The sequence below is a fragment of the Apteryx rowi genome, unplaced genomic scaffold (genome assembly GCF_003343035.1).
Source record: "Apteryx rowi isolate R43461 unplaced genomic scaffold, aptRow1 scaffold_34, whole genome shotgun sequence".
NCBI classification, from domain to species: domain Eukaryota; kingdom Metazoa; phylum Chordata; class Aves; order Apterygiformes; family Apterygidae; genus Apteryx; species Apteryx rowi.
Genome location: NW_020449863.1, coordinates 1,534,739 through 1,547,660, shown reverse-complemented (window position 1 = coordinate 1,547,660; position 12,922 = coordinate 1,534,739). Strand labels below are relative to the sequence as shown.

At 34.7% G+C, this 12,922-nt stretch overlaps 1 protein-coding gene across 5 annotated transcripts in view; it reads right to left on the bottom strand.

Annotated features, from left to right (window-relative positions):
- UBR2 (ubiquitin protein ligase E3 component n-recognin 2) overlaps window positions 1-12,922 on the bottom strand; it is a 63,410-nt gene that overhangs the window by 15,874 nt on the left and 34,614 nt on the right. For 4 of the 5 annotated variants that reach the window (XR_003254646.1, XR_003254647.1, XM_026072304.1 and 1 more), the window contains exons 22-35: window positions 12,709-12,761; window positions 12,343-12,445; window positions 11,717-11,765; window positions 11,181-11,335; window positions 9,042-9,144; window positions 8,138-8,247; window positions 7,820-7,900; window positions 6,838-7,019; window positions 6,021-6,220; window positions 5,037-5,130; window positions 3,279-3,440; window positions 1,276-1,373; window positions 982-1,054; window positions 18-166 (exon numbers count right to left, since the gene is read on the bottom strand). Coding sequence is in view for 3 of the 5 variants with exons in the window: in XM_026072304.1 (XP_025928089.1) it covers window positions 18-166; window positions 982-1,054; window positions 1,276-1,373; window positions 3,279-3,440; window positions 5,037-5,130; window positions 6,021-6,220; window positions 6,838-7,019; window positions 7,820-7,900; window positions 8,138-8,247; window positions 9,042-9,144; window positions 11,181-11,335; window positions 11,717-11,765; window positions 12,343-12,445; window positions 12,709-12,761 (1,612 nt within the window). In the remaining 2 variants the exon portion in view is untranslated. Of the gene's footprint in view, window positions 1-17; window positions 167-981; window positions 1,055-1,275; window positions 1,374-3,278; window positions 3,441-5,036; window positions 5,131-6,020; window positions 6,221-6,837; window positions 7,020-7,819; window positions 7,901-8,137; window positions 8,248-9,041; window positions 9,145-11,180; window positions 11,336-11,716; window positions 11,766-12,342; window positions 12,446-12,708; window positions 12,762-12,922 lie in introns of those variants that run through there. The other variant, XM_026072305.1, reaches the window with a different exon arrangement.

Below are 12,922 nucleotides of genomic sequence, written 5' to 3'. Positions count from 1 at the left end.
AATGAATACATTTTTACCTATTGTCTGTATTGTATAAGCACAGCTTCCCCAGCACATTATAGGTACACGTGGATCTTCTTCATTTGGATGAACCTTCAAACCCACTTTATATGTTGCTGTACCAAAAGTTGTCAACATTTCTTTAATGCTCTCAGAATAAGGATTCCTGAAGCAAAGAAAATATTACTAATTCATTATTTCTCTCGCTGTCAGACTAGTACTTTTAGAGACGAGCATGTGCCCCATACCTGAATGCTCCGATTTGTAAATTTTAAGTGAGAACTTCAGTATCTTACTTTGAATCTACTATTCAATAACCTCTTTTCTGTGCCAGATACTCTCACAATTATTATTTTTATTATTGGATTGGAACTGGTCCCATTTGTTAGCATTAAGAATATCCAGCCCACAAAGATAATATGGTTAAAACTAAAAGAATTGCATGTGATTGACAGCAAAAATTGTCATTAACTGGGATAGGTGTCCTGGGTTTTTGTGTGCAGTTGACAGACATCTGCCAGTACTACGCAATTAATTTTATTACTTTTATTACTTTTTATTCAAGTGAAGTAGGGGTAGACACAAACAGAAACATGCCATAACAACTGAAGTTACATATAATATAATCTCAATTTCACACTCTTTCTTAATGTACTTTTAGTGCTGAGCTATAACTGTGAATCCTTAATTCAGTTACAAATAAGAGGGGAAAAAGCTTAATCATGACATAGATGTTTATTTAAATAACAAAAGGGTCTTCTCAGCACACCAATGAATCATATCTACCCCTGAAATTCTATCGCATTATTTACTATTTATGGGTTAGTTTTCAATACTATCACAATAATAGAATTGGCTTTTCTAATTAAATTAAAATTCATATTTTGCCTTAATTATTGAAATAATATAGCACAAAAGTAACATTTAAATGTTATAGTTTGATGATAAATTTTCATGATTTATTAAGATACAAAAACATACTTCGGTTGGAAATCAGGTCTAAATCCTTCAGGTAATTGCAGCTCATCCATTTTTTCTGAACTACCAGAGTTACCTATATAAACAAGAATAAGGCACACTGATTATTCACTTATATGTAATTTTTACATTATAGAAAGTTGCAGGCTTAGAGCACTAGAAACTGAAATCCCAAGTTATTCTCACCACTTTTGCCATCATCTCTGAACTCCACTGTGGTAGAAACATAATACTGGGTCTGTTTCAGGACGGTTTTTACATTTTCACAGACAGATACAGACAGTTCTTTCGACTTACTTGCACAGTCTTCATCTCTAAGTAAATATAGTGCTTTTATTTGCTGGCATACTGTTCTGATCCAGTGAGCTAGGTTTGGTTGACCTGAAAAGTCTAACCTGTCCAAAAACAAACAGAATACATTCATTATTTAAAAACCAATTATGATACAGAAATTATAAAAATTAAATCTGTATAATTTAGTAACACCTCTTGTCTAACTATAGGCAAATGACAGTGCGTAGTAGAAGAAAGGGTGCAGAAAGACTATAGAAGTATGACAGAAAGAATCTAAGGCACCTTCAGAGACACTAAGTCTAGTTTCTTGCTCCTAAAGGTGAAATGTAGTTATAACCATCACATACCATAAAGAAAGTAAAGTGACTACTAATCTGCTGCAAGATCCTTTGGCTTATAACTTCAGGAACTTCTCTCATGAAAATCTACTTATCTGTTGATCGACACAATGTTCCACTGGTTTATGGACTACTCGGACCACTATCAATTAAATGGCTCTACCGAGTGACAGAATTTGTTTATTCTCCCCTTAGAGTAGTAATACATCCACACAAATTATTGTTCTTCTCATAACTAACAGAAGCTAAAAGCTTATAAATTGTGAGATAATTTTTTTTAAACATACTTCACTTTTAAAACATTTTTTGAACTATAATTTCTTCGTCTCTTCTTAGCCTACAAGTGAATTTAGTTATTTTCTCTATAAAAGATATATTAACAAAGCTTTTTATTGGCTGATATGCAATTATCATGAGGAAATACGAACATCCAACAGCAAAAACTTAATCCTTGTAACACAGTTTAAGTTCAATGGAATTTGTGCTGGCATTAGTAAATGTCTGTAACGTGACACTTGATCTTTTAATCTGGTAATTATTTATGTTTTCTCATTTAAAAAATAGCAGTGCTCATGTGCACCACTGGTGCACTAGTCTACACTACAAACCAAACCAACATACTGGTTACAGATTTGTGTTTGCTATACTCCAGAACTTTTTTGTGAAGTCTTGAACCTATTTTATGCAAGTATAGATAACAGAAATTAATTATATAAACCAACAAATATATTGCATAAAACAAACGCTACAAAGAACTATCATACAAAGCAAACTGGAAAGCAAAAACCTTATTTAATGGGATCAAGAAACTACAAAACGCAAGTACTTATTTTTAAAAGTAGAGCCAACCTCCAAATTTTTGTCTCCACTGATGCCGTAACAGTCATTTGTCAATCTACTCCACAGGAGGAACCCCTGCGTTCTTTCCTCTAAACTGTTCTCCTTTTTTTGTATTCTTTTCACATTTACTTTTCTTTCTTCTTTCTTCCTATGAGTCACTTCACAGGCATTCCATGTTTTATTTCTCAAAAGGCTTCTTCTCTCCTGTTTGCACATTTCTCTATCTTAAGGCTTTTTCCTGCAGGTCCTACATTTTACTATCCTTTTACTGTTCACACTCTATATTTGAAATTATAGAACAGCTGAGGAAGTCACATAAACTAAAAGAAGCAGGGAGGCAATCCATTTCAGATTATTAAAACAGAAAACAGTAAACATTTTGAAAAGGCAAAAAAAATAAAGAAGAGTTTGCTGTTCCTGAGATCATGAATAGCCTTTGGTTTTGGTGTTTTGGTTTTTTTTTTTTTTGGGGGGGGGAAAGGGGGTTGAGGTTGTGTTTTGTTTTTGTTTATAAACAGTCCAACATCATAGCAATTGCTATAACAATGAAAGACTGTAAATTTGCAATTTATGGTGTTTGATTCCTATAACAGTTTCACTTGCAATAAAGCTCTTCAAATTAATTTAAAATACCCATTTCCCAAGCACACAAGCTGATACAACAAAGTAACCCATAGATGTAGTTCTCATTAAGAACAACTCTGATGTGGAGCCTAATTTTGAGGATTATTCTGATATTCAAAACAACAAATGTACATAAGGATAGCCTAGATTTTTTTTATTTTTATTTTTTTACATTTATTGAGGGTGTTTATAAAGCATACAGACCTGTTGAATAAAACTCTTGGTGGAGGAAGCAGCGGAATAACAGTGTTGCTTAAACATTCACAAAGTGGGCAAAGGAATTCACCATTTTCTACATCATAACTTGTGTGTACTCGTAATCTTTGTTGTCTTCGTTGTTCTTTCGCTTGGACAGCATCAAAATATCTTTAAGAAAAAAAGCAAGATATTAATGACATGTTATTAAAACATCATTTTAAAACATAAATTCATGAATACTCCTGAAGGCACTGTATTGTCTTTTCCCAGATCTACATAAGAAAATTGTCTGTAGGAAAAAAGACCTACCTTCCGACTGATCAAGTATGACTAATTGCTGGCTACCCCCAGTTTTTGTCAGTCCAAATCTATCAGCGATAAAAGTTTGTTGGGTTGTCAAAAATCACATTTAAGTCTGAACTTTAGCAATCTCAATTTAGGAAAATAAATTGGGAAAGGTGGTAGAGAGAATGTTGAAGGATTTAAAAACACTAAAATTTTATGTAAAACTGAAATTTAAAGGGAGATGCCCTGAGCTTTTTTTTTTTTTTTTTAATCCCTGTGCATATTCCATTACAGACCACAACTGAGCAAGAACAGAACAACTGCTCGTTGATCTCTGAATCTCGTATGAAAAGGAATTGAATTCACTGCTTTGCTAAATGTAACTGCTGTTTTAGAAACCTCTGGGATGGTTTAGAGCATGCCAGATGATGACCACCCAAAAGTGGTCTCTGCGAATACAGGCATCTAAGGATACTTCCAGGAGTCAGTGGTAACCACACAGGGCTGTACATCTGCTACGTAACAAGACAGCGAATGTCACATCTTAAGCGAGCAGTGGTATCAGAGATTGCAACTGAGACCTGCTCAGGATCACTGCGCACTTATGGCCACAGAACTTCTGGACTTCCGCCCAGGCTGCTCTGGGTGCTCCCAACAGGCTTATGCTCTTACACTACTGGACATCACCATCAATTTACCCAGAAGGCAAACCTGAAGCCTGACTTCACACTCCTTCCCAGCCTAGGAAATGAAGAATTTGTCTACATGCCCCTAGGAAGTGTAACACATATTAGCCTTCACGCATAAGGCAGGCATCTTAGAAGCTACGCTGAGGACCAAAGCAAAGGTTTAGCCAAAGCCAGAGGCTTGAATAGTTTGCATTTGCCACACAAACACCACAGAGCACAGAGCACCTTAAAAACAAAACAAAGCCCCACCTATACATAATGAAAATAACTGAAAGACTTATAAAAAACTAAGATCAAGGGCTTAAAATTTACTTTATGTCAAAGATAAGTAAGGCTGAAGTAGGTAGCAGGTGTTTCTAGTTCAAGCCAAAGGGGATGGCAGAACTGAAGAGTGCAATTCAGCAGAGAGCCCAAGAAGGAGCAGAAACATGTCTATTACTGGACTGCTAAAAACAAACAAAATGTGAGCTTCAGTGCTCAGAAATACACGCACCACAGACTACACACATGGATAAATATCCAAAGGGAATGAGAATTGCCATGAGTGGCCTCAGATTCTTTTCCTCAAGATGAGAGATAGTAAATCAAACTTATTTTAAGTGTTTGTAATATGCTTTATTATAACTGACTTCTAGTTTTCTTTTAACCCAGAAAACTGCTTTCATTGTTTCATGACATTCCTTTTAAAATTTATTAGGTGGTACTAATTCTGCATTTAGAATTAGTGTTATTGGGCACACTGATGGCTGACATGCTATTTGTATTGAAAACCTAAATACAGCTTTTTTACCTTTGCCAACAATGGGCATGCATAATATGTCCGCAGCTACCCGTGTGTGTTCCACATGACAGATCTGGGTGCATGAATAATGGGTCATATTTTTCTGTATAAAAAAAAAATTCACTTTGGAATAAGCATTTATTTATCAAAAGACTTAATTGCAGATAAACACTGCTGCATTTACATGCATTATTAAAATCTTTAATGTACCACAGAAGTATTATTCATTCGATGAGACATAAATCATATTGCTAATGCATAACAACTTTTTCTGTTGTGTAAAAAATACTATGCCATTCTGTATTGAGTATGTGCTCTATATTTAGACTTCAAATTAAGTATTTGAAGGTGCTGAGCCCTGGCACTGGTCACCAAGATTTACCTGCAGTTTTGGTTGTTCAGCACCACTAAAAATGAGGCTAACAACATTAATCTTCAATATCAGAGTGCAAAATGATTCAGTGCAATATTTTCTATGTATTTACATATTAATGGCATTATTAATGGCATTGTATCAAGACGYGAACCATTTCAGAAACAATTATCTTAAATCCAAGTTTTGGGGGGGGGGGCGGTTGTTTTGTTCTGTTTATTATGGCTAAGAGCCATTTCAAATGATATGGCTGAGAAGAAGCAAAGATACATCTTGTGCTCTTACAGCAGTACACGAATGCTTTCCCTACTTATAATGTTATGTGAGTAGTTTAAGAATATGAGCTTCCAAACTTGATGGGTTTTTTGATAGTTATAAATAATTTCCCATAAATGGCTGTTGAAAGTTTTTTTAGATACGCTTTGCAGTTATTTTTTATTTAGAATGCACTCTACTGCACACAAAAAATATAGGAATTTTGCCACTGATTACAATGAAGTCATTCACAATTATACAGATAACATGAGAAGATGAAGCTATACTGTTTTATAAAAAGCATGTGGTCATTACAGGCAACTCTGAAATTCATAATATTAAAGACGACTATGAATACCACTTACCAGGGTCTGGAATAATTTTGTTTCTATTTTTAGATAACACAGTTGATCTTTGAATAAATGCTGCCAAGACCATAGCCCTGCTGTCCACTTTAACTTCTTGTTCTTCTTGACACAATATACACATAACAACCTGTCTGTGTTCAGCCACTCTGGTTTGCTGTGGTCCCAAGGCTGTGAGTTTTGCATCTGAAACTACAGGGCTGGGATATTCAAAGAATACTAGTGAGCAGATCATACTTTAAATGTGATTAATAAACATTTATAGCTTTATGTTAAATACTCTGACAAAAAATAATTTTGGCAAGTATATAACAATACCTGTGTCCCCCAAAATAGTTATGCATAAATATTTTCTAGGGAAAAAAAAACAGAACTCCCAACAGTGGCCATTTTTGATATCCTTATTTCTTTCAAATTATATTTCAACAATTTATCATCCACAGATGACAAGCATGCATCAGCTATTTCCAATTTAGTAAGTTTGATTAACATTATCACTTCAAAAAAATCGCCTTCTCTTCATTTTCTCTTCTTGTCAAATTAACAATTCTACTGGATTGTTTTACAGGAAAACAAGTTATTTATCTGCTTACACTGAGCACTATGAAGATGGGAGGAGGGAGAAATCAATATTTATCCTACAATCTTGACAGTAAGTGGAAAGCAGCTCCCTTTACTGCTTCTTTTTTAGTCTCAAATTTTTGAATAGCTCTCCATCAAGACTAAATAAAAATTGCTGTTTGGTTTAAACAGCAACAATAAGACAATATGATGTAAAAGTTAATGAAATCTCATTTTAATTTTTTTTCTCCTTTACCTATTATCATGTACGCCGGAGGCTGAAGTATCTAGTTCCTCCAAAGTCTGCTGAAAGAGTTCTTTATTTTCATTAATGAAGTGCCGTTGCATCTCAGACATCTGGGCCATGATCTTCTCCCTGCGCAGCCTGGCAATCTCAGCTTTCCGCTTTCTCTCAGCTTTGTCTTTATCACGTGAACTCTGAAATTACATTGTTCATTTAAAATCTTGTTGCAACAAACAATTTACGTTACCTACTGCTATGCATAACTTATACTAGCCACTTAGCAATTGGAGTCTCATAAAAAGACAAAACCTCAAACTACCAGAAAGTTTTTGTGCCCTCTTTGCTTTGGCTCATGTTAAATGCCAGGTAGAACTGCAGATCCAGAAGCGCACTCCCTCCCCACCCTTGAATTTTATTTTTTATTTCTCTTTTCTTTGAGCATGCATAACATGAAATAAAAAGGAAAGTAAGAAGTCCCTAGGGCTGCTCTCCCTCCATCCACACTGGTTGTATTCTTAACACATTACAGTACTCCAAAGGTCTTTGGGTAACATCTAGAATGTCACGTCACGCTAAACAAACTGCTGGTCATTCCAGAAAAACTGTCAAAGTAAAAAAAAAAAAAAAAAAAGTGTTCGTATGTTTTTAACAGCTTCCTGTACAGTCTGAAATGATGGGATGAGTAGAGTCTTTAAGTGCTATGATCAGTGCTATGAACAGTACTAGCAATAGTAAACTTGCCAGACTTTTGGAGGCCACAAGAGGTAAAGCAAAGGGAAGGAGGAAAAAAAAAAAAAAAAAGGATCAGGAGCTCTATCACTAGGTTTTTCAAAGAAAGTGTGTGGGTCTAATCTACAAGCTATGAGACAGAATTAAGATTTCAGAAATCACTGAGATTTCTGCTCTTTGATTTAGAGCAGCAATTAGAAATGTAATTCATTGCTGGTCATGATCTGCACCAGTTTCAGATGAGCTAACTGCTATAACTTTTTACCTCCTCTATAATATTTCCTTCCGTCTCCGCCACAGGACTTGTAGAGGAGCTTTCTCTTAGCTTCTTAATAGCATTGAAAGTCTGTAAAAAACAAACAAAAACCAAAAAAACTTCTTAATCAGTTTGACACATGAATATACAAAAACTGTGTTTACTATAATGCTGGCCAGATAATGCATAGTGTTGGATTCCAGAAGAGAAAACAAGCAGGCACAACAAATCAACATGGAAAATACAAGGAAATCACCACAGTGTAGGTAGCAAAGTTTCAAAAATCCTCTTTCCAAGATTTTCATGAATTATATAGAACAGATTTACCTTCAATATCCATCTAATCATGTCCTTGTGTACTTCCAGATGAGGTGCCTTTTGCAGTGTTTCTAGCATAGCTAGTATACTAGGGGAATTATTGGGTGCCTCTCCCGGTCCTGAGAAAAAAAACAAACATGACAATTGATTATATTTATACCCAGCAATCTGATCACTCATCATAATAAAAAACTTGTATAAATTCAACAGCTGAAGAATCTCTTCAACAAATATGTGCAATGTATGTCTTTCATTCCCCCCAAAATATTTTCATAAATACCCTCTCAATATTGAAAAGTTAGAGGGAATAGTCTTAAAAGTCTTGTGTGTTGACTGTTTTTTTCAAGACCGCATACACTGTATGCATTCCCTGGCTGTTTGACTCTTGGGAGCTGCCATGTACAACTTACAATATTATATTTCCCACCTATTTTCAATGGAAGAGTCTTATCAACTTCCATGTTTTCACAAAACTACAGGAACTAATCAGAAAATGCAGGGGAGAGTCAAGATTAAACAACTATTTATTAAGAATACAGCTACAGTATTTGCAATTGTAACGTTTGATCACGTATTTCAAGACCCCAGCAATCTTTGTTGAGACACTTCTTCAAAAAAGATATTAAGAATAAGATGTGCTGGAAATTATTCTATTTTTGGATTTCTTTTCTCCCCTAAACAAGGCATACAGTATGCTACTACCACAGAATCTACACATATATGTAAAGTACGTATACATAATTTGGTTTTTATAGAATTTGAGAATTCTGTCTTTTGCACACTAAGCTATAATACCAAAAAATTTTTTGATGGGTAAACAAACTTTTGCTAAACGCTATCTCAAAAGAAAATATTTGAAGCAACTGAAAATGCCAGCATATTATCTGTTATGCATTTGAAAAGACAGGCATACTTGATATTTTCTGAGTGAAGGTAAATGTTACGACATTCTCCTCACTGAGATTCTCTAAATGTTGTTTTTCTTCTTGTAGTGCCATTCCAAGCAAGTGCAAAACCTAAGTAAAAATTATCAGTTTTAGTCCTTTTCTTAAAGCATACATATAATTTCTATATATAGTTTGAGTATTTCATTAAAAGACAAAGAAGTTATACAGCAAAATTAAATAAGAACATATTTAAATAGTTCCATAGCTACATTAAACATTAGTGACAACATGTGTTTATAAATTCTTGAAACTTCACCAGACATAAAAGCATTCCACTGCTCATATGTCTTTGTTTGCTGTCCTGCTTATTCACTGTGAACTCTGTGCTTTGGGATAAGTTTCATTAGTTTCTCTTATTTCTCAACTTTCTCCAGCAATTGCATACTATTATTGCAACTCTCTGCACAGAAGCATGATGCTATTTCGTGTGYGTGACCACGTGTGCGTGCATGTATATTTAACCACATACAAAAGTTAATTGACAAAAAATTAAAATTATTAAACCAATTTTCCTTTAACACTCTAGAAACATCTTGAAATAAATAAAAGAGAATGTTGACTTAACCTTTAGGTCAGTAAAAAGCTGCAACCTTGAATATAAAAATTAAAATTACCTATTTGGCCCTAAAATAGTCTGAGTGGCATTTTACAGCTGAAATGCTTAAATTTGGTTGTGTGCTCTGTCATGCTGAATCGACCACTTTCATCATCACAAACGAACTGTCAGGACACTCTAGGTAAAGGCCTTACTGAGTGCCTGGGATTAACAGTGTAGGAAGTCATAAGTACTAAAAATCCCCACCAGAACTGGAACGAAACACTCCAAGATAACCATATAACTCTAAGATCTCCACAGAAAAAATGGTAAAATTTTACTCTTGGAGGGGATTTTGTTTTTTGTTTAAAGTAATGGTCAATTTTTCCCAGCTTATCGCATGGCTAGCAGGCCTCATCAGATGTAGGCCACCTCTCCCAGATGCCTCATGCCAACCTATGCATGGTGCGCCCAAGTTGAGTGTGGTTTGCCCGGGAAAGTCCAACTGAATGGCACCAGTGAACAAAAAGCCCTGTTTCTGAGCAAATACTAGGTCCTTCTTGAATCCTGAGTTTGGAGAACAATATAGAGGCACCCAAACGGCTGAGCATGTTTTAGCTCAAATACAAAATACCTTAAGCTATTCAAGTACTTATTTTAAAGCCTAACATACTTATGTTACTTAAATGTGACTGCATTCTCCAGTTTTTGCTATGATTTATAATACTGATATACTGTTCTTTTTGCAATAAGGTATTTTGTCCGGAATTGCTCTCTTGTTGATTTGCATTTAGCTATAAAAAGTAATATACATTCAACTAGACTGAATGTCAAAAAATTAATATTCAGCTTCACATCTGGGGCTTTATTTCAAAATGTTATTTCAAAAATCTATCAACATTTTCCAAAAGTTTGGTTTTGGAGGCCAAACAACAATCCCTACCAATATGAATAGCCCCTTTGATGGCAGTTTGCCTTTAGCTAACAACTTTTGCACATCCCAGATGACCATCATAGACAACAAAACCTAGAGTAGCTCTCCAGGTTTCTAAAGATCATTATAAATACTGAAGAACAAACAGTTCAGTTCAGCTTTCCAATACTGAAACATTTTCCTGTTAGAAAATTCTTTTCTGTATTTTTATGATTTTTTTCTAAAATGACTTAGCCTACATTGAAAATAAGCAAAGAAATGTCAGAAAAAAGTTACTATGCTTTACAAATTCAACATGCAACAACTCAGATATAACTGGTTCTCTGCCACAATATTCCGCAATTATTTCAACTGATCCAAGCAGAATTCTTCCCTCTTGTGTGCACCTGTTAGAAATTTACCTGTCTTCCATACACTTTTAAAAAATAAATTGCACTGGAGGCAGAGAGGTCTCCCCAGCCTTGTATATCTATCAGAAAACACCACTTACTACTCAAACATATATATTCTGTATATGTTAATATATCAAGTAGGCAATAAATAAATAAAATAAATAAAAAAAATAAACAAATGTTAAAATGCTGAAATACATATTCCTTCTTTAGCACATGCATAATTTCAAATACCGAAACATACCCTTTGCAGCATGGACTCTGACCAGGCATAGCCGTTGTGTTCTACTGCCCACTGCAGTATAGTTCCCATAATGCACAGCATGACATCGGATTGCAGAATATTAACCAGGCTTGCAAAAAGCGGGCAGAAAGGAGGCAGAGCAGGGGGTGGAAGTGCTGAAAGGGAAATTTGTGTTTTTCACATTTGAACATCTCTAAAATTTGCAAGAGCCATATAAAGCACCCAACTTTCAGATCGCTTAAGTCTAACCAAAGACAGCACACAGTTGCTTGATAAATAGTATTACAGATAAGCATGCTGTAACATTCAGCATTACTTGCATTTAACATAAAAGTTGAAGGAACAAGCTACTCATAAGGCTGGTTCCATGACAGATTAGATTTCTGTCTATGACCAGGAAGATAGATGAGAAAATACTACGTTTTCACCAATTTCTGGCTAACCCAAGAACACGATATTAGTCTAAAAGTGTCAGGGCAATATGCAGTTCCACAGGTGTTTCCTTCTTCTCCCATCCTCCCTCAAAGAGGATGTACCTGTATCTTCTCTGTTCTGTTTTTTCAGCTTTCTTTGCGCTTCTTCTGCCTGAAATAGAGGAATTACGCCAATTTTACTCAAAACCTGTACAAATACAAAACTAAAAAATAGCATTTTTACTTTATTACATTGTTACAATTTTTCCCCCTCTTTTCCCTAGTCTTCAATAATAAAAGCAAGTTTCCATGTCCTTTCAATTTGTCTTACATTCTACCTGAAAGTACCTCATACTGCTTGCATCTTCAGAAGCAATCTTTTATCTTAAGCCAGCCTGGGTTCTTTTAAGTGTAAAATCAGGAGCCAAATCTGAGCTAAAACAGTAATTTCCATAAAAGTAAGGGGAAATACAGACTGTTAAAATACTTTCAGTAAAATAAGGCCTAATAAAACTACAAGTTTTACATAGACAAACTCCTGAAGCCTCACTGATTTCAGTAGTTCTGTATAAGGTGCAGCATCCGATGGCACAGAAATCACTGCAAAATCTCACCTAAATTTTGTTAACATTCTCAAATATGTTAACCTTTTCAAAAAAAATGCTGCCTCACAATATTCCTTCACAAAATAAATCTTTAAAAACAGAAAACAAGGAAAATGAAAAACAGAAGGTTAAATTATTAGTTACCTTTGATTGCTCTGCCCTTGAAAAGTGATAGAAATACAGATTGAAGTTCTTGGCACATTCTGGTTTTAGTTCATACAGCCCTCTGCCTGTTAATCCAGGTTTTCTACAAAGAAAAAAATAAATATGTATAACAACAATGTTCAATGGTTATAACCATTTTTATGCTGAAATGTTAAACTAGAACATCTAAAAAGTGTTGCTCAAGAGACAGCCTAGAAATCAAATAAGTAATAGTATTTAGAGTGATGCAGAAGAGCAAAGCCATGGAGAAAACAGTGACCCAGCCCCCTTTTTCTGTTCTCTCGTTTTCACTAATTTAGGTATTCAACTTTTAAGATCGAAATACTAGAATAAAGCAAAACATACTTAAAACAGGCAACTTCTTCAATCACACTTTCCATTCCCGTCTCTCTGTTCTCCTACATTGAGCAAAAAGAAAAGGCAAGATAGTGTTACTATGATTCTTGAATTAAACGTGTTTTAATATCACACAGCACTAGATAAACAAGCAAATTAGATGTAGTATTATTTTATTAATGCTCCAGAGAACTCTAAAACAAGTAACATGAAAATAAATTCA